Raw genomic sequence first — 20,629 nt, forward strand, 5'->3', positions numbered from 1 at the left:
ATTCATAGGTTAGGAGGGTGAGTCTGGATGGGATGCTCTTTGGAGAGTCAGTGTGGACTTGTTGGGCCAAATGGCCTGTTTCCACACTGTTGGGATTCTATGAATTTATATGTATATTAGGAGCAAGAGGCTATCTGGGGAAAGGATAGGTGCATTCAATTCCTGAAGAAGGGCTCATGCCCGAAACGTCGATTCTCCTGCTCCTTGGATGCTGCCTGACCTGCTGCGCTTTTCCAGCAACACATTTTCAGCTCTGATCTCCAGCATCTGCAGTCCTCACTTTCTCCTAGGTGCATTCAATGACAAAGGAGGGAATTCGTATCCACAAGTTGTTCAGACTGATAACTTTTGGCATCCACAACTGGTCAAAATTCCATATAAACCGATCAGCAATTGGATGAATCCCCACTTTGTACACGCGCTCTGATGCCAGGCCATCTCGTTACACTAGCCCGACTGCTTGTGCAGCAACAGTAGAAATATGACTTAAAATGAGTTTCACTAATTTACTATTTTTTAAAAGGAAAGCAATTCCTTCCAAATTCCTTCTTTTGTATAACTGTCCTTTTTCTAATTCAGTCAATACCAAAACTAAAGTAAAATTAGAAGACATAATCTTTTGCAATTAAAATGCAAATCATTTTTAAGAGCAGAAATAAGCAAATTTGTTTTTATATATATGAATAATTCAATTTAGTAAGCTGTTCACACTTATTCTAATCACTTAAAATATGCAGTAATATACTTGGGGCTGAATTTTACCAGTCCCAGACTGGCAAGCTTGGAGGTTTGGAATCAGAGAGGCTGGGAAAATAATGGGGAGCAACACTGAGACAATTCTCCAAAACATTCCCATCACCAGAAAATTTTTCCAGAAGCAGGCAGGGAAGCTGATTGGCTGCTTGCAAATTATAATTATAATACTACATGATTAAGGTCCCATTTAGGTTAAATTTTATGGCTTACAGTAAAGTGAAAATCTGCCATTTGTGGAGACAAAAAGAATTATTTTTATACAGTTAAGTAATTTGTAATCCGTATCTATACAGGACATTTTACTAAAATAAGCATTTGGTCTGAATAGGGTGATTTCAAGGGGACAGTGCACTAACATATAAATGATAGGCCTTTACTCATAAGTAGTTTGATTTCCTGATCCTTTTGGCTCGGAATATGGGTAGTTCCTGAGGACCGGAGGAAGAGATTCTGCTCGAGTGCTGTCGGTTCGACGCAGCGGACGTGTGCTGGCGGGGGAGAAACCACGGGGATTGTGCTGCGAGTCGTCGGAGCTGCTGGAGACCATCGCTGGATCGTGACTGGACGTTGGAGGATCGTTTGGTTGTGCTGACCTGATCGTGGTAGATCTTTATGCTGGCTTTGGCCTAACGCCAATTCAGGTACCAGCCAACCTCAGAGCTATGGCCTCAGCAGCCGCTCGCAGCCCTGGCCAGGGCATTCGCAACACAGTCAGGGTGACTGTGAAGAAGGTGGAGGAGCACACACCGGTCGATGGGACGGTGTTCGTGAAGAAGGTTTTGCTGGAGTGCTGCGGGTTCGAAGCAGCGGACGTGTACTGCCTGCAGGATTTCCCTGCGGCAGGCTATTTCGATGTGACCTTCAGGAGTGTGAAGAATTGCAAGCAGCTCCTGAAGGTCTTCAAGGAGAAGGAAGGGGAGCCTCTGTTCTCCATCTTGTCGGTGGTCCCGTTGTGTGTGCTTCCTGCGCAGAGGAGTCGGGTTGTAACAATCCAGATGTACAACCCTCACGTCCCAGCAGCAGATGTCCTGACCTTCTTGAGGAGATACGTCCAGGTCGAGGGAGAGAGTACCAATGTGGTCGATCCTTTCGGGATCTGGACCAGCAAACGACAGGTCAGGGTAACCCTGAGGGTCGATGCCAGTGGGAACATCCTCCACCCACCCTCCAGCTTTGCCATCGGAGGAAGCAGAGGTTACCTGACATACACAGGGCAGCCAAAAGTGTGCCGAACCTGCGGGAGGTCAGGCCACATGGCGGCGGATTGCAAGGTGACCGTCTGCCGAAATTGCAAGCAGGAAGGCCACCCGACCAAGGAATGTAAGGAGGCCAAGAATTGTAATCTGTGCGGAGAGGCGGGCCACATGTACAAGGCCTGCCCAAGACGAGGGGCCGCCACCTACGCACAGATGGCCGGAGGTGGCAACATGAGCCGTGGACCGCCCAAGACCAGCAAGGTACCACAAAACAGCACGGGAACGGTGCCTGGAGGCAACCAGAAGGAAGGGTGGGCTGTAGTGGAGCAGACGGCAGACAGTGGGGAGGTGCAGCAGCCGATCCAAGCTCCTGCAAGACAGACGGAGGAAATGGAAGAGAAGGGACCAAAGGAGGCAGAGGATTGGATTACCGTGAAAAGCAGGAAGAGGAAACCTCCCAAAGCCACCCAGCGAGGGGGGAAGCGACACCTACACGACGAGGATACAGGCAGCTCTTCCGACGGTGAGGACGGGCGCAAGGAGGGTCGTCACCAGAGGAAGAGACAGAGCGCCGTGGGGAAATAGAGGGCAGCACCATCCAAACAGGAAAAGACGATCCCTCTGAGGGGACGGGTAAAGCCCTCCCCCCACCCGGTGAGAACCAAGAGGTACCCACCGGCCCACAGCTCCAGGTAACTGGGAGCAACGGTCCTATGACAGTGCCGCTGTCAGATGGAGAACTGGACTGTGTGGACCCTGGGGCCGACCCGAAGACACCAGAGCGGGGAAATGGCTCCAGCGTGGAGCCGGACAGCTACCTCAGCCCTGGGAAGGTCCAGCAGTTTGCCGTCACCACGGGAATGCACACAGCTACCCCAGAGAGGCAAGACCAGCAGCAAATGGACACTGTTAACCTTGTAAACTGTTAAAATGGGGATAAGAGTTGCCAGCATCAATGTACGTAGCATCAAATCGGCTACGCGATGTGTTTCTACGATGGCCTTCCTGGCCAACGTTAAAGCCGACGTCCTGTTCCTGCAGGAGTGTGGGATACCGCACCTCAGCAGCTACAGGAGATGGTCGAGCTTATGGGCCCATGGGCCGTCAGTTTGGTCGGGGGGCAACAATAGCCGCGCCTCCGGCCTGGGTATCCTGTTGAGAGGAGGCAACTTCACCATCTCCGAGGTTAAGGAGGTGGTGGACGGGCACCTCCTTGTCACCGACATCATGTACAGGAATGCTCCCCTGAGACTGATTAATGTGTACTCCCCAGTGGGTAAGAGTGAACGGTTGGCCGTCCTGCAGCAGTTTCCACTGTTGCTGGCTACGTCCAGGCCGGTCATTCTGGCGGGAGACTTCAACTGTATCATTGATGCAGATGGACGATCCGGCGGGGGGGACAGTAAACTGGACACCACGTCCAGAGCCCTGATGGACACGGTAAAAGATGCCAAACTGCACGACGTCTTCAGCGCCCCTGCAGACGGAGCGCAGCATAGATACACCTGGTCACGGGCAGACGGGTCTATCCGCTCAAGGATAGATTACCTGTTTGTGTCCCGAACGCTCTTGGTCAGATCCACCGACCTCAAGCCGGTGTTCTTCTCCGACCACTGCCTCCTGCTGGCCGACTGTCACCTACAGGACGAGCAGCGGGCTGGTAAGGGAACGTGGAAGCTGAACACCAAGCTGTTGACCCCGGGAAACATTGAGGAGCTCAAGAGGGACTACACAGGTTGGAGAACCGTGAAGCCCCTCTTTGAGTCCCCAGCGGACTGGTGGGAAACAGTAAAAGGGAACATCAAGATGTTCTTCATCCTCAAAGGTGTTCAGGAGGCGAGAGAGAGGCGGGGAAAACTGTCCCAGCTCCAGGAAAGTATGCAGAACCTGTTCCTGCTGCGGACGATGGGGGTGGATGTCACGGAGGACCTCAAGGAGGTGAAGGGCCAGCAAGCCTCGCTCTTTGCTTCGGAGGCCTCCAAGATAATCTTTCGGACCAGGGTCCGCTCGGTGGAGCAGGACGAGACGTGCTCACGTTTCTTCTTCCAGAAGGTGCACAAAGAGAGCTCTGTGCTCAGCAGCCTGAAGGAAGAAGATGGCTCGCTAACGTCATCTCAGGCTGACGTCATGAGGATCAGTAAATCCTTCTATGCCAGTCTGTATGACGCGAAGCCGACCGACAGCGCGGCCTCCCAGTCGTTCCTGTCCTCTATCACGGAGGTCTTAGACGACAGAACACGGGAGAGGCTGGACCAGCCGCTATCTCTGGACGAGCTGACCAAGGCCCTGGAGTCCTTCAAAAAGAATAAAACTCCCGGAAGCGACAGCTTACCGGTCGAGCTCTATTCCGCTCTGTGGGACTTGATTGGCCAGGACCTGCTGGAGGTGTATGTCAGTATGCTTCGGGCAGGTACCATGAGTGAATCCATGAGGAAAGGCATCATCACCCTCATCTACAAACGGAAGGGGGAGAGGGAGGAACTCAAAAATTGGAGACCAATCTCACTGTTGAATGCAGATTACAAAATTCTGTCAAAGGTAATCGCCAACCGGGTCAGGTCTGCTCTAGGGTCGGTGATTCACCCTGACCAAACCTGAGCTGTGCCGGGCAGGAAGATCGCTGAGAGTCTCGCACTCCTCAGGGATACGATCGCCTACGTGCAGGACAGAGGGTTGGACACCTGCCTGATCAGCCTGGACCAGGAGAAAGCCTTTGACAGGATATCACACAGGTATATGAGAGATGTTCTCTCCAAAATGGGCTTTGGGGAGGGAATCTGCAATTGGATCAGACTGCTCTACACCAACATTGTCAGTGCAGTCTCAATCCACGGGTGGGAATCAGATAGCTTCCCAGTCAGATCTGGAGTCAGGCAGGGCTGCCCCCTCTCTCCTGCCTTGTTTGTGTGCTGCATAGAGCCATTTGCCGAGTCCATCAGGAAGGATGCGAGCCTGAGAGGGGTGACTATTCCTGGCAGCGGGGGCCTGCAGGTTAAGGCCTCCCTGTACATGGATGACGTCGCCATTTTCTGCTCTGATCCGCTGTCCGTGCACAGACTCATGTGCATTTGTGACCAGTTCGAACGGGCCTCGGGGGCCAAGGTAAACCGAGGCAAGAGCGAGGCCATGCTCTTCGGGAACTGGGCCGACCAATCCTCGATCCCCTTCACCGTCAGGACCGACCACCTGAAGGTGCTGGGTATTTGGTTCGGAGGGGCTGGGGCGTGCGCCAAGTCTTGGGAGGAGCGTATCAGCAAAGTGAGGCAGAAACTGGGCAGATGGAAGCTACGGTCGCTCTCCATCGCGGGAAAAAACCTGGTCATCAGGTGTGAGGCACTGTCATTGCTATTATACGTGGCACAGGTCTGGCCTATTCCCAGAACCTGTGCCGCTGCAGTCACCCGGGCCATCTTCCAGTTTATATGGAGGTCAAAGATGGACCGGGTCCGAAGGAACTCACTGTATAAAGATCAGGGCAACGGAGGAAAAAATACACCCAATGCCACCCTCACCCTGATGGCTACCTTTGTGTGTGGCTGCATCAAGCTGTGCGTGGATCCCCGATACGCAAACATCAAGTGTCACTACGTACTGAGGTTCTACCTGTCCCCGGTGTTGCGAAGGATGGGCCTGGCCCCGCTGCCGCGGAACGCTCCAAGTAGTTGGACCATTCTGTATCACCTGTCCTTTGTGGAGAAATTTATCAAGAAAAACACCTTTGACCACAAGTCCATCAGGAAGTGGTCAGCACGTAGTGTCCTTGAGACCCTTCGGGAAAAGGAGAGGACGGATCCTATCGAGCGGTTCCCTGAGCAGACTGTCAAAGCCATTTGGCAGAATGCCTCATCGCCAGAACTTTCCAACAAGCACCAAGACATGGCTTGGCTGGTGGTGAGAAGGGCTCTGCCTGTGAGATCCTTTATGCACGCCCGGACTCTCAGCCGCACTGCACCCTGCCCTCAAAGCGGCTGCGGGGGGGAACGAGATTGTCACACACCTCCTTCTGGAATGTGCCTATGCAGAGGAAGTCTGGAGAGGAATGCAGTGGTGTTTGTCGAGGTTCGTCCCGAGCAGCGCCGTGACACGGGACTCCGTGCTCTACGGTCTGTTCCCCGGGACGCACACCGAGATGAACATCAACTGTGCCTGGAGGATCATCAACTCGGTGAAGGACGCTCTCTGGGTGGTCCGAAACCTGCTGATCTTCCAGCTGAAGGAGTTGACCCCGACTGAGTTGCAGACTGGCACACTCCATGGTCCAGGACTACGTGTTGAGGGACGCGCTGAAGCTTGGGGCAGCTGCCGCCAAGGCGCGGTGGGGAAAGACCACTGTGTAAAGTCTGCCTGCCTAACGAAGAACAGGGGGCCCATGCAGTCATTTGGGCTCTGCTGACGCCTCAGCTAATTATATGGGCATATGATCAAAAAATGTACAGACCTGTATAAAAATGATAAGTTTTGATCTCTATGTACATGTTTACATATGTATGGCATGACCAATTGTACAGACCATCAAATTATTTTATGAATAAAGTATATTTTTGAAATAAAAAAAAAATTTCCTGATTCCTGAATAAGCCACAGAGTTTAACAACTTTTCCTGAACATGCCAGGTATGCATCCATTGAATTATTTTTACCTGCCCTGTCTCCAGGGAATGCCGCATTTTCTCTTGATGTCTGCCGCATTAAATTACAATCTGCCGTCACAAAGTTCAGTTCAATCAGTTCAGGGGACCCTTGAAGAACCTATCAGAAATAATACTTTAAGAATATGCTATAGATCTGCTTTCAACCTAGTTCTGACAGTCAAATTTGCTACATAGTGCTCAAAAAGTATGAAAAAACTCAATGGAGAACAAATTGTACCTCAGATAAATTGTTTAATATTTGCATTTTATACTTGACTATATTTCTACAACATACTAATTCAATATTGTTTGGAATAAGGTTGGAAGAAAAGGCACTGAATATTCAAAACAGTAAATTATTATACAATAGTTCAGATTCTAGCTTAAAGTTGGACTTCAATAGCTGCACATTAATTATTTGAGTTGTTGTTTCTTGTGTTTATTTTTGTGAAATTACATAAATTCAGAATAATATCTTTGAATTTATTGAAAAATGAACTTGCACGCTTTTTTTTAGATTAGATTCCCTATTGTGTTTGCATCAGAACATGTTAACACTGAAAGTGTTATGGCAACAAACCTTTTTAAGCTCTGCTTTCAAGTTGCAGGGATTGCTCTGTGGACTGAATAATGACTTTTTAAACCGTTCAATAACACTTTTTCGAAAGTTGTGATGTAAAGTAGGTGGAAGCTGTGAGGAATGAAGAGAGAATTCCTTTAAAAATGAATCTTATTAACTCATACCTATTTTGGATTGACATTAATATAGTTTCACCATATAGAATTCTTCGGCATTTAGCCATTTTAATCCATCATAATAATGCACAATGTGTATTGTGACCTTATTATACAACTCCAGAATGCCCAAACTTAATGCATCCTAAATTGCAAAACAAAATATTAATGAAGAAATGTCAAAACAACATCATTTTGAAAACATGGAGTAGTAAAAAGACTTTACTTAACATGAATTGTGTGCAACTGAGTGATGCAGTAGGATTAAAATACAGGTATTTTCAAATTGGACTGCTGCTAACATTGCTGCAGATATCAGTGCTCAAGACACCTTCAGTAGATCTGAAAGCTCAGTGCAAACTGGAGAAGAAACATTTAATTTTTCGTTCAACATTTTACAGACTCTAGGACTCAATCTTGAGTTCCACTACTTCAGAGCATGTTCTCTGACCTCTGTTTCTCTTACATCCTTCTCACCCTCTTCCAGCTGTGCCTTTATGCCTTGGTGACTTTGCTGTCAGCAGAGTAGATCCATTTTCTTCTTTTCACACTTTCATTTACACCGATTTATATCTGACTCTCAACTTCCCCATCATTGGCACCCTCTTTGTCTTTTGCTCTGGGAACCCTCACAATCTGTCCCAGCCAGCCCCCCTAGTCTGTCAACAGCATAAACAAACACTATTTTTCAGCCCCTTTTAGTTCTGAAGAGGTCATATCAGGCTCAAAATGTTAACTCTGTTTCTCTTTCTACAGCTGCTCCATCAGTAGTGTGAGCACCATGATACCTCAGATCTTTTCGCTTCTACCTTTGTCAGTGGTAAGTGTAGCAAACATTTTTTCTTATTCATTCATGTGTTGGAAGTATTGCTATGTAGTCCAAGATTTTTTGCCTATCCCTTGTAGCCCTTAAAAAGGTGGTGGTTAGTTTCCTACTTGAACAGCCACAGTCCATTTTGTATAGGTACATCCACAATGACATCAGGAAGGGAGTTCCAGGATTTTGACCCTGTGTCACAAATATCCAAGTCAGGATAGTGAGTGGTACAGAGGGAAACTTGCTGGTGAAATGTTCCCATGCATCTGCTGTCCTTGTCTTTATACATAGTAGTCATTGCGGGTTTGGAAGGTGTTGTCTGAGGAGTTTTGGTGAATTTCTGCATGAAACCTCAATCCAATATGCATCCAAGTATGTGCTGGGCCTCACCAATGACCTGTGTACTCGGTCTGCCAGTCCACCCAGAATCGAGGAAAAAAAATCAGAGATAGATTGGTTCTTGAGTAGTGAGGGCGTTAAGGGAAATGGGGAGGAGGCAGGGGAATAGGGTTGAGAAACAAATCAACCATGATCAAAAGATAGAGCAGATTCAATGAGATGAATGGCTTAATTCCTCTTCTATATCTTATGGTCTTATGGACTCCTTCCCTGCCACCATCTCACCCCTGTTAAACTGCTGTATTCAGGCCAAATGGTCAGGCCTGCGTCGGTAAAGGTGGGGCTGTTTTTGATGGGCCCCTCAACTGCTCCTAAACCCGACAAACCTTGACTAACAGTATCTGAACAGTCAGAGCAGGAAATAAGGAGCTCTATCATGTTAGAGGAGATTTGAGAAAAGGGTTTTGTAGCTGTACAAGTGTATTTATCTGAGGTGGGGGCACGTGGTGAGGGGTAAGACTTTGACACATTTCAGTTTAATGTTTATGAGTGCTAAATGTTACTTCATATCTCGAATATTCTGCTCTCCCACTTATCTGCTGCTTTTCATGTGGCCTTATGTTAAATGTTATGACAAGAATCATAGATTAGAAATAGAGTTGGTGAGAAGGATGGTTTAATTAACAAACTGTTTTGTGCTGGAGGCTGTAAGGGGGTAAGTTAAGGTGGGCATGCTGGCTTCAGAATTGGTGTGTTAGATAGTTGTACTGCCTCAGATTAGCTCCAGCACATAAGTCGGTCTATCTTGGGCATGTCCGACAGCTACATAAGTAGCTCTGGGTGTCCTTGGCACATCAGGCTGCTTCTCAAATGCTTTCACCTCCTTCTTTGAATTAAATACATTCTTCCCCTGGAGGTCTAGCCCTTAGTTTAGTCCTTACAGAGAAGATAGAAGCATTATGGTAATATTGTACAAATAGTGTAAATCAGGACTAATTCTTTCAGGGACACAAATTCAAATCCCACCACAGTAGCTTGTGGAATATACATTCAATTAATCAAGACATCCCTGGAATAAAATATTAATTTCATTAACAATGATCATGAACTGACTAGATTGTAGCAAAAACCCAGCTGATTCACTGATATCCTTTAGGAAAAGAAATGGCCTAATGTATGATTCGAATGCACAGCAACATAGTTGACTTGTTAATGGCTCAGCAAGCAACTGTTAGATAAAATTGCTCCAGAAAAAAGCATTGTCAGTGTCCTTGGATGATATAGAATGCAGCACTTCAAGAAGGTGACACCCACTACATTCTCAAGGGCAATTAAGAACATAAAATTTCAGTTTCTTTGCATATCCTGTGATTCCCTGTGAGACCAAACATCTGCATCTTAACCTTAAGTATATTCAATGATGACATATTTACAATCCCCTGAGGTGGATAATTCCAAAGGTTCAAACTGCACCTGTTCTAGATTCCCTGTTGGAGCAACAACCTCTCAGTGACTACATTGTTATGCATTTTCAGGATCATTATGTTTCATTGAGATCATGCAGAACTTCTCAATTCCACAGACTAGAGATCTAATTCTCTCATCATAGGGCAACCATTTCATCAGAGAGATTAATCTATTCATCTTCGCTGTTCTGCTCCAATGCAAGCACATCCTTCTTTATATTGAGGCCAAAAGTATACACAGCGTTCCAGGTATTGTTTCACAAAACTCCCATACAATTACAGAAAGGCTTCCCTATTTGAAACTCCTATCTCCTTGAAATAAAGGGCATGTTTATCTATTAACAACCATTAGCTAAAATTCTGGAAAAGGAATCAAACCTGAATTTATAACCTGCTTTATCTAGAATTGTGCTAAATATGGTCAATGCTGGTAACTCAGATAATGAAGCAGTCTGTGCCTCCAGGAAGACTTGGACAAAAATGATGCTAAGTTGATTGCATACCCATTGAACATTGGTGCAGTGGAATCCATTTTGACTGATAAAAATTGCTACAGAATTTGAAAACCATTTGATTGCCACATGTGTACACCATGATTGCCTGGACCTGTAACAATCTAGCCAGAGCACAAATCCATGGGACCTTGTATTCTCACTGGCCTCATCAACTGAGGAGTGCACATAAGGGCTGGCCTTAGGAAATACTGCATCAGTCACCAGGATGATGTACTTGTGTCAGCAGATTGTGAGTTACAACAAATGTCTCCTGTTGACCTTTGGAAGGAGCCAGAAATTGCGTTCTATGGATACTGCTGCAGACAATGCACACTAATCCAGACCACTTGGCAGAAACTCTTCTTCCAGGAATGACTGAGCTTCCTGAAGTACTGGTGATTAGTTGAAGAATCACAGAAATGTACAGCTCAGAAGAAGGCATTTTGGTCCATTATGTCTGTCGTGGCCAAAAATAATTATCCTGTCCAATCACAGTTCTCACTTTTTGATTCATAGCCTTTGTCAGAAATTTCTTGCCTGCATTTCTTATGGTTAAGGGTCTTGCCTCTTATGAACTAGAGCTCTGTGCTTGTTTCCTCTTGGACAGTGGAAAGGGATTGAGGAGACAACACTGATTTTTCTGTTGTTGGGGTTCCTCATGTTCCTTATCTGAAATTAGTGATAGATCTACATCAATGATCGCATCCTGGTTCCTCAAGATGCAGTGAAAACATGCTCTTGGAACAAGGCCTGTGTGCAAACACCATTTGCTTCAGCCAGAAAGTAGCTATCTTATATCAATATTTAAAGAAATTTCTGCCTGTTGTTGCTCAGCACTGTGGAATTCCCATAGTCCTCTCACTTCTAATAAGTTCCCTGAAGCTTGAGAAATCTAAATGCTTAAAGTTGGCAACAGAATCTAGGGATAAAACTCCACTTAACATCTGGAAAAATTGAGCTTTACTATTCCAAGGAACTTTTCTACACACTAGTAAATGTGCTGGAGTTAAATGCAGATATTAGCTATAAACCACCATCCAAACATGGTGGTTTATAGTGTGTTAAGCTACCACATATACAGAAATCCACCTATCCAAGCTATTAATTTTATCAACTGAAGTTAAGATTGAGAGTATTTATTGGATGGTTATCTGAACATGTGAGACACTTGGTAATGCAGAGGTGAAATGGAATCAGAAAATATATTCCTGTACTGCTTCCTTTACTGACTGTTATCAGGGGTATAACACTAAAATTCACTGCTTACTTACAAATTGGGTGGTTATTGAACTCGATTAAATGGAGGTTGTGCTTTATTTTTTAAAAAGTCATAGTTTAAACAACATTTATTTAAAATTAGACTGGAATAAATTTTAATGAAGGCCTTGAAATTGTCAAATAATGAGAATATGATGAAGTATAAAATGACACAACATTAATGTTAGCAGACACCTAGACTCTAAAAGATTGTATCATACTGAGAAGCATAAAGAAAGATTCTTTTTTTTTAATAAAGCTATACTCTTTTGTTTTTTTTATGGATACTTGGTATATACAACATGGCAGCTCGCAACCACAAAATGTGTTCCAGAAACTTCCAGTGGACAAGAGCATCATCTACCTGGAATGTCTTAGCCTTGTATTGTGTTGACGTTACAGTCAAATCCACACAAAGGAACCTCAAATGCATCTCCACCACCAATTTGAAAGAAAGGCATTGAAATCAATTATGCTTGAGATCACTGAACAGGCGACAGTTTACCTCCTACAACACACAGGCGTCAGAATCCACCCAGCCTTGAAGAACTTTGGTATTGGCAAGAAAGTTTGGAAAATCACGTGGAATCTGCAGTGTAGTAGTGATTCTCAGCAATTAGTGCCATAAATCCAATTTTCCAAGCAAGTGTTGAATGGTGAGACAGAAATCTTGCTATTGGGCAGCAAGAGATGCATTAGTGTCTTATTATTACTTAATTTCACCTCACCTCAGGTTTCCCATTCTGCCACCTACTGGATAGCAGCTAGATGGTGAGAATTCCCAACATGAAAGACAGAGTGACTTCTGGTTATCCTGTTCACTATTTTCTCCCCTCGGCCTTTAGTTGAACAGCAGTCACCAATATCTCAGGTCACACACCCCACCGCACACAGATGGCATCAGACATGTATCAGCCTCAGCACAACCTCGTAGCACAGCTACAATCTGTGTACAATATGGTTCTGCACTTCATGTGCACTTGGGAGTGCACTGGCATCTTTCACTGCAAGGCTGCTGTGTAGTTTGCTTTTCACAAAGGGACAAGCACCTAATTTCTGGGTACCGAGGGTGCATTTGCAAGACTGGGCCTGCAGAAGGTTATCTGCAAACTACAAAGTGATACTTAGAAAGTAATGATGTGCTCACTGATGCTTGATTTAGATTCTTCTAGGACCAGATGGTTCCTTAACTGATGAAAACCTGGACAAGAGAGCTTAATTCTAGAGGTGAAGTGAGAGTAACTGCCCTTGTTATCAAGGTAGCTTTTGATCAAGTTTTGCATCAAGCAGCTCTCGGGAAACTGAAATTAATAAAACTGGTTGGTGACATATCTAACATAAAGGAGAATGACTTTGTCTGTTGAGACCTATAATCCCAGGACATCATTACAAGAGTTTTTCAGCATAGTATCCTAGGGCCAAATTTTTTTTAGCTGTGTCATCCATGACCTTTCCTCCATCATAAGGTGAGAAGTGGTGATTTCAACTAGAACTGTACAGTGCTCAGTCCTAGTTCCAGCTCCTCAGATGCTGAATCAGTCCATATTTGCATGCAGTTAAGACTTGCATAACATTCAGGTAAATGTTATATATGGTAAACAACATTTAAGTACCAGGCAATGACTATATCCAACAAGAGAGAACTCAAGAATCTACCCTTGACATTCAAAAGCATTACCATTACTGAGCACCCCACTACCAACATACTGGGAGTTACCATTGATCAGAAACAAAGCTGGTCAATCCACATAAATGGTTACAAGATCAGGGCAGAAACTGGGAACTCTGCAGTGAGCACACACCTCTTGACCCCTCCAAAGCCTGCCTGCTGGCAACAATGCTCAAGTTAAGAGTATAATGGATGACTCTCCTGGATTAGTGCTGCTCCAACAACATCTAAGAAGCTCAATACCATTGAGGAATAATGCTACTTCTTGCTCAGTACCCTGTCCAGCAATCTAATTACTTACTCACAAATCCACTATCACTGCATAGTGTGTACCATTTACAAGTTACACAATAGTAACTCACTAATCTGCCTCCAACATCTTCCAAACCTGCAACCTCCACCGCGTAGAAAGAACAGGAGTAGTAATTTCATGGGAAAACTACCATCTCCAAACCACACACGATCACAACTTGAAATAATACCAACATTCTCTCACTGCGATTGTGTTGAAATCCTGGAATTCCCTTCCTAATAGCACTGTGGGTGTGACAAGGTCATATAGACTGCAGAGGTCCAAGAAGCTAGCTCACCACCACCTTCTCAAGGGCAATTAGGGACAGGCAACAAATGCCAGCCTTGTCAGAGATGTTCACATCTGAAAAATGAATTTAAAAAGAAGAAAGGAAATACAATAAATCAAATTGATATACCTGTGTGATATAGATGATTTTGTGCAGTTGAATAAGAATCTGTTGAATTGGGTCACTGATTTGGCGTACTTTCCGTTGAGACACTGCTATTCCTGCAGATGCTTTGGACGAGAATATCATAATTAGACAAACTGCCCACTTAAAAATTCCTGTTATAAACTACAATGGAAACATTATCAGCATAATAACCAGATGTAACTGCATTTGAGAATAGTATAAAAGACATGACACAGTAACAATGACACTTAATTTAAAAGTAAGGCAATTGAATTGTTTTACATTCTGAGAAGGTTTTGTTTTAAACTGTAATACTATCAAGGCATCACTTTAATCATTAAACTCTGTCCATGAACCTTCAGCTAAGCTATGATTTATGATCAAACCATAACCAGTGGGAATGGATTTCTACAGAAAATGACAAAACAAGTCAACCAACATAAAAAGGCATTATATGTTTGAGTTTGTGATTGGAATTGCAGTCTTTTGCTGAGCTAACATTTTTGAAGTATGGTCACAAACAACACATTATGTCTGATAGTTTCTCATAAGTTGTTTTTCTTTAAATAGTATTGCATTGTTAGAATCTTTCCACTATAATTGCATATATTGAATTGCTAACTTTAATTCTGAATATACCCAAGATGAGTATACCCAAGTTAGATTCAACTTCACATCGAATGAAGCCAGATTAAAAACTATAACAGTCAAATACTTTTGTTATCTGACTTAGAGTAAAGGAGGGCAAAACATTGACCCCCTTATAAAATTTGGTTCTTTAGTCTAAAACTATATCTGTTTTATCCCAGAATCATATTTATTAAATCACAGTCTCTTTTGGAGGTTGTTCTTTTGTCCAAAATGGCAGCAGTGATAAATTTAACAGCAAAAAATACACTTTGTTAGTTACAATAAAATACAGTGGAAAACAAGTCTCAGAAAAATAGTAACTGCTAATAATAATTGTAAATGTTGGATAACACTAGTGCAAAATTAACATACGGTAAGATATAGTCCCAAACCACAGCATATTATAAAGAAAGTGCAACATATAATCTGAGTGAGCTTTTCATGCTAACAAAATGAACTTTGGTGCATAATATAGCCTTTCCTATTTGTTCATATTCTATACACAGTCAGGAAGAATAGCCCAGATATTCTAATCAGGGTCAGAAACCCCATTTCCAACCCTGATCTGATTAAAAATTTTCCATTAACCTTCACATGTCTTCATGCTGGAGACTCCTAGACAGAGACCTCCAATTATGAACCTGTCGAAGAATCCAAAAATTTAGCAGCAAATAGAATCTTTGTAGCAATCATTGTGTCATGTTCTGAGAGTTAATGTCCAGCAGCACAGTCAGCCACTTGACAGTTACTGTGAAAGAGTAAATAAGGTAAGTGAGTAAATAAGGTAAGTGAGGGCTAAGGTGGCAGTTGGTTGAGGTGTAAGTGTGCTAGCTGGATGAGGTGGGTACTGTACCAGAAGAGTGAGATGGGTGGGGTACTAGATGGTTGAGACAACATGGAGGTTCCAGGGGATGGGTTGCCAGGTGGCTGAAGTAGATGGGGAGGCGGTAGGGTGCCAGCTGAGTAGTTCACCAAGTGTGTGAGGCAGGTAGGGTGCCACGTAGGGAGATGGGTAGGCATCAGGTGGGTGGTTTGCCAATTTGGTGTGATGTCAGGTGGACAAGGTGGATAGAGTGTAGTGGCTATCATTCCAAGTGGCTGAAGTCTGTAGAATGCCTGATGAATGGAATGCGAAGTGGGTTAAATTTCAGGTGGATAGGTTGCCAGGTAAGTGTATGAAAGCTTAGGGTGGATAGGGAGAAGGAGATTTCAGGGGCTGGTCGGATAGGGAAAGGGGGTGCTGATTCCGACAGTTGGCAAAAGTGTTGTTGGGTTAAGGACCATCAGAACAGCAGTCAAGTGAGGGTATCAATTCCAAGAGTTGGACCAGGCCAGTAACATGGGACCATGCTACTTTTGGCTGGGTCATGAGGTGGTTGTCAGGGCTCTTAGTTGGTTTGGTGGATGGGAGGGAGTAGGTGGTGATTAGGGTGGGGTGTGGTGGATGGGAGGGAGTAGGTGGTGATTAGGGTGGGGTGTGGTGGGTGGGAGGGAGTAGGTGGTGATTAGGGTGGGGTGTGGTGGGTGGGAGGGAGTAGGTGGTGATTAGGGTGGGGTGTGGTGGGTGGGAGGGAGTAGGTGGTGATTAGGGTGGGGTGTGGTGGTTGGGAGGGAGTAGTAGTGATTTGGATGGGGTGTGGTGGGTGGGAGGGAGTAGGTGGTGATTAGGGTGGGGTGTGGTGGGTGGGAGGGAGTAGTAGTGATTTGGATGGGGTGTGGTGGGTGGGAGGGAGTAGTAGGATTTGGATGGGATGTGATGGGTGGGAGGGAGCAGGTGGTGATTAGGGTGGGGTGTGGTGCGTGGTTGGTGGTTCAATTTAATAGTTAGCCAGGAGTTACGGCATGTTTTAAAACCTCTATCTTTTCCTGGACTCTTTCAGAGGGTTTTCTTGCTGGAGAATTTCCCACTGGAAAATTCAATTTCCTGGACAATTCCTGTGGAGTTAGCTGTGCCAGGGATGGTCCATAGTCTCAATGCACAGCCCGAGCCTATGTTGCTCCATTGACGCCTGGCCATCAGGTTATCTGGGCAAATATAATTTTAGTAAAAATAAATTGTGAGAGGTGACCTGATAGAAATTCTCCTATTTGATTATATATTTCAGACACACCAACTTGTCTAGTTAGCTGACGACGAACTCTTATGAAAGGATTCTACGGAGTCATTCTATCTCCGGAAAGCTTACAAGAACTAATCTTGTTCAGGTGACATCAGTTAGCAGTCAGTTATAAAGGTTCTTAACTTTGATGTGGGATCTTCAGGTTTGCAGTGTAAAAGTCTTTGGGCCTGCAGTATGCAGCCTATTATCTAATGATGCATGATGGATGATCAAGGTGATCACATTGAACATCACTTTCACATTGAAAACAATCAAAACTTAAAGCTTCAAAATGAGTGAAACTCTGTATATTTCAATATTACAAATTGGAGAGCTCTTCAGTAACAACCAATGAAGGCACTGTGTATTCATATAAACCTTTCAGCAGCCCTATGTAAATAATGCAGCTGAATTTGAGAAAGAGCTGACATGGCAGAAAGAATCACCTTCTTACTATTCCTGCCAGTGATGCACCAAATGAAGCAAGCTTTTGGGAGCAGATCAGCAGTAGAAGCTTCCACTATTGAGTATCAGAGCAGCCTATTCAGTAGCTTTCTGATTCCAACATTACTCCACCAAGAAGTACCATAATTTCATCCTTAACAGAATTTCTTGGCTATTCTTAAGTTTCGTTCTGATACTGCTTTAATTTTAATGAGTAACTTTTTTGTCTATCATTTTATTGAACTTTTTCAGCCCTTCCATATTATTTATTTGGTTTTTATAAGCTAGTAGTAGAAACAACAACATTTGGCTTCAAATGTTCTTGACAGTCACCTTCAGATCATAAAGATAATTCTTTTCTCTAGCATGATAATAATGTTTAGAATACATTTTAAAAAAAATCTTCACTGCATATTTTCCCTTACTATTGTTTCCCTTGGTTATAATTTCACATAACTACCATGATCCTTCAGCCTTCGAAGCACTACATCTGGTAGACTATGGCATTGCCACCCTGAGCTTAAGGAATTTCCTGTTCTCTTCGAGCAAGCTCTGATTCCAATAGAAGGTAATGGTAGAAGTAAGCCTAGTTGTAGGAGATCTAAACAAGCAAGACAAAGAAAAGACCGAAACGTCATCTCAACAAGTGATTGTTGATAAGTGTACATTTGGAGAACAATTACTATGGCATCAAACAATACTTAATTACCTGGTCTAGACTTGGTATTTGAGCTTCTCGACTTTCCTTCAGACCTGCAAAATAATGTGGCAGTCAAAAAAATTTCTAGTTTACAACCACACAAGTATACTGATGTTTTGTTTGGAAGCGCAAATATGAGTTGTAACTCAGTTGCAGCATGTCAATGAAAACACTGAAACATTTAATAGACACATTTACCTAAAGTGGTAATTTGCAAGAAGATATATGAGAATACACCATCTGCAAGATCCCCTCCAAAACACACGCTATCCTGACTTGGAAAGTCATCACTATCCCTTCAGTATCACTTGGTCAAAATCCGGGGCCTCCCTTCCTAATAGCTCTGTAGGTGTCCCTCCACCACCTGGATTGCAGCAGTTCAAGAAGGCTGTCCACTACCACCTTCCCAAGTGGAAAATAAAGGATTGGCAATATATGTTGGCCTAGCCAGTGATGGCCAAATCCCGTGATAAAACTAATAAAAAATATTACTGGTGTACCTCCATACTATAAGACGTACTACTCAAATAGTGTGCTGATTACTAAACCAGGTGTAAATGCAATTTATCTTTAAATACCTTTATTGCCTGTGAGTACAAAGTAAATGACAATCTTGTTTACTCTGAAATCATATTTATCATTAAAAGGTGCTGCAAATACCAGGAAAAGAAATCATATTGCAGAAACAAAGGCAGTAGGCCTTATATTTAGAAATATGAACCCCTATAATGAACCTAATATTTACTTAAACCTGTCCATACTTCAGTGGTCTTGGGTAATGCCCTCACTATAGCAGGAAATCCTGAAAATGGTGCTAGAATAGCAGCATTGCACCTGCTGAGAGTCCACCCAAAAATGGGCAGCAAATCCTGGAAAGATCTAGCTCCAAATTTCTGTTCCCAGGAGTTAATAGATTAAGAGGTTTTTTTTTAACAATTGACAGTGCTCCACATCCTTGGTGTGTGCTGTGTCCTCCACAAACTCATTCAACAAAGAGGTGATGTCTCAGACCATAAAGAAATTCAGGAGTAAGAGATCTTGGCTGATGAGGAAGGAAAAGGTTGTGATTATGACATGGGCCAGGAGATCAATAGGAAGACAGCAGAGTCAACGTGCCCATGAAAATGTTATTGCTAATCAATTCTAGGCAGACTGAGATCCAAATACAAGCATGCTTTTATGCACGACTTCTGCAAGCCTACTATTTTCTAACTGCAACATAGATTGTTGATTGAAAATCATTTTATTTTGCACTATTCTAGTAAATAAAGGGTACTTTTTAACTTTCAATGTCCCAGTACTATGATCATTAAGAAGCATTAAACTGCAATGACAAAGTAGCCTTTGCATTAATTGCACACAACATTACCTGCACAACACTACACACTCCCATGATCATGAGCTCTTGGAAGATGAATCCCAGTTCTTCTTTATTCTGTCAGATGCTACTATTTGCCTTATTCTCTTTTTATCCCTATAGTCCTAGAGAACAAGAAGTTCATTGAATACATCACTGCAATCCCTGAGCATCCTTGGTGAAGGTGCTTCCATTGCTAAAGGCAGCTCAAATTTTCCCTCCTATCTCCCTGGGTGAATGAAGTCCTTCACGTGTCAGTAGTTCATTGCCTACCTCTTACACTGAGAATGTTTTGTCTGGCTATGAAGACCCAGCAAGGGCAAATATTTTTTCCTTCCTGCAGACTAGGTACACATTTCTCCATTATTCAGATAGACTCTCTTTGTAGTGCCTGCAATGCAGTGATACCAGGTCCAGCTTTCTCATTGTGATTTCATTGGGCAAGGTCACTGCCCCTGAAAGCAGGTACATGAGCCTTTCCTGCAATCCCCAACTGCCAAGTCTATGCTTCACTGGGTCATGAGAACAACATTAGGCACATCTTATTGCCGATGATGTTAGACAATAAAAGATTGTTTGCTAGAAGATTAGCAGTATCTTTTGGTGAGGCAAGATACTCCATCCCTTTCAGTTTGGGTAACCTTGTAGACACCTCATTTTGTATTAACATTATAACAGTGTTAGTTTGGAGTGTAGACTATGATATATTTAATAAACACCTGTGCCACTCATATGCTCTTAGACATCTACTATTTTCCTTGCTTCCTACTATATCTAGGTACTATTATCCAAAATTCACAAAGATGGAGACAGCCTGCTTACTGCCTCATCCTAGTCACTGTCATGACTTTAGAGGGCATCGCTGTGGCCACAAGGCCTGGAGGGACCCAGCCTGCTGAGGGTCTCCTCCTGCACGTGTACAGCGGCACCCTCTGAACCTGACTCTACTGGAAGCATGGATTCACTGGCCATGAGGGATAGAAAGGCAGAGTACTTCAAGGATGTCTGGCAGGCACAGCTTCACCATATGGATACCTGCTGGCACCTCCACATCCCTGTAAGGGCACTTGCAGTAAGGTCAAGATTGGCGGAAGTGGGTACTGCAGGTAATGGAGATTACAGCCAAGATTAGAGGGATGCTGGAAAAGGGTGGCACAGTGGTTAGCACTGCTGCCTCACAGCACCAGGGTCCCAGGCTCGATTCCAGCCTCGGGTGACTGTCTGTGTGGAGTTTGCACATTCTCCCTGTGTCTGCATGGGTTTCCTCTAGGTGCTCTGGTTTCCTCCCACAGTCCAAAGATGTGTAGGTCAGGGGAATTGGCCATGCTAAATT

General features: G+C 44.0%; 1 protein-coding gene across 4 annotated transcripts in view; it reads right to left on the reverse strand.

The window, feature by feature from the left end:
• The window catches only part of nek10 (NIMA-related kinase 10), a 251,318-nt gene that overhangs the window by 12,058 nt on the left and 218,631 nt on the right, over positions 1–20,629 (reverse strand). For all 4 annotated transcript variants that reach the window (XM_087986912.1, XM_087986911.1, XM_043689493.2 and 1 more), the window contains 4 exons: positions 17,949–17,992; positions 14,070–14,170; positions 7,163–7,273; positions 6,592–6,700 (listed from right to left, as the gene is read on the reverse strand). In XM_087986912.1, coding sequence (XP_087843038.1) covers positions 6,592–6,700; positions 7,163–7,273; positions 14,070–14,170; positions 17,949–17,992 — 365 coding nt within the window. The remainder of the gene's footprint in view (positions 1–6,591; positions 6,701–7,162; positions 7,274–14,069; positions 14,171–17,948; positions 17,993–20,629) is intronic.

This window comes from Chiloscyllium plagiosum, unplaced genomic scaffold (genome assembly GCF_037043375.1).
Source record: "Chiloscyllium plagiosum isolate Xiang-an unplaced genomic scaffold, Cpla_swu_hap1 HiC_scaffold_5, whole genome shotgun sequence".
In the NCBI taxonomy this organism is placed as follows: Eukaryota; Metazoa; Chordata; class Chondrichthyes; order Orectolobiformes; family Hemiscylliidae; genus Chiloscyllium; species Chiloscyllium plagiosum.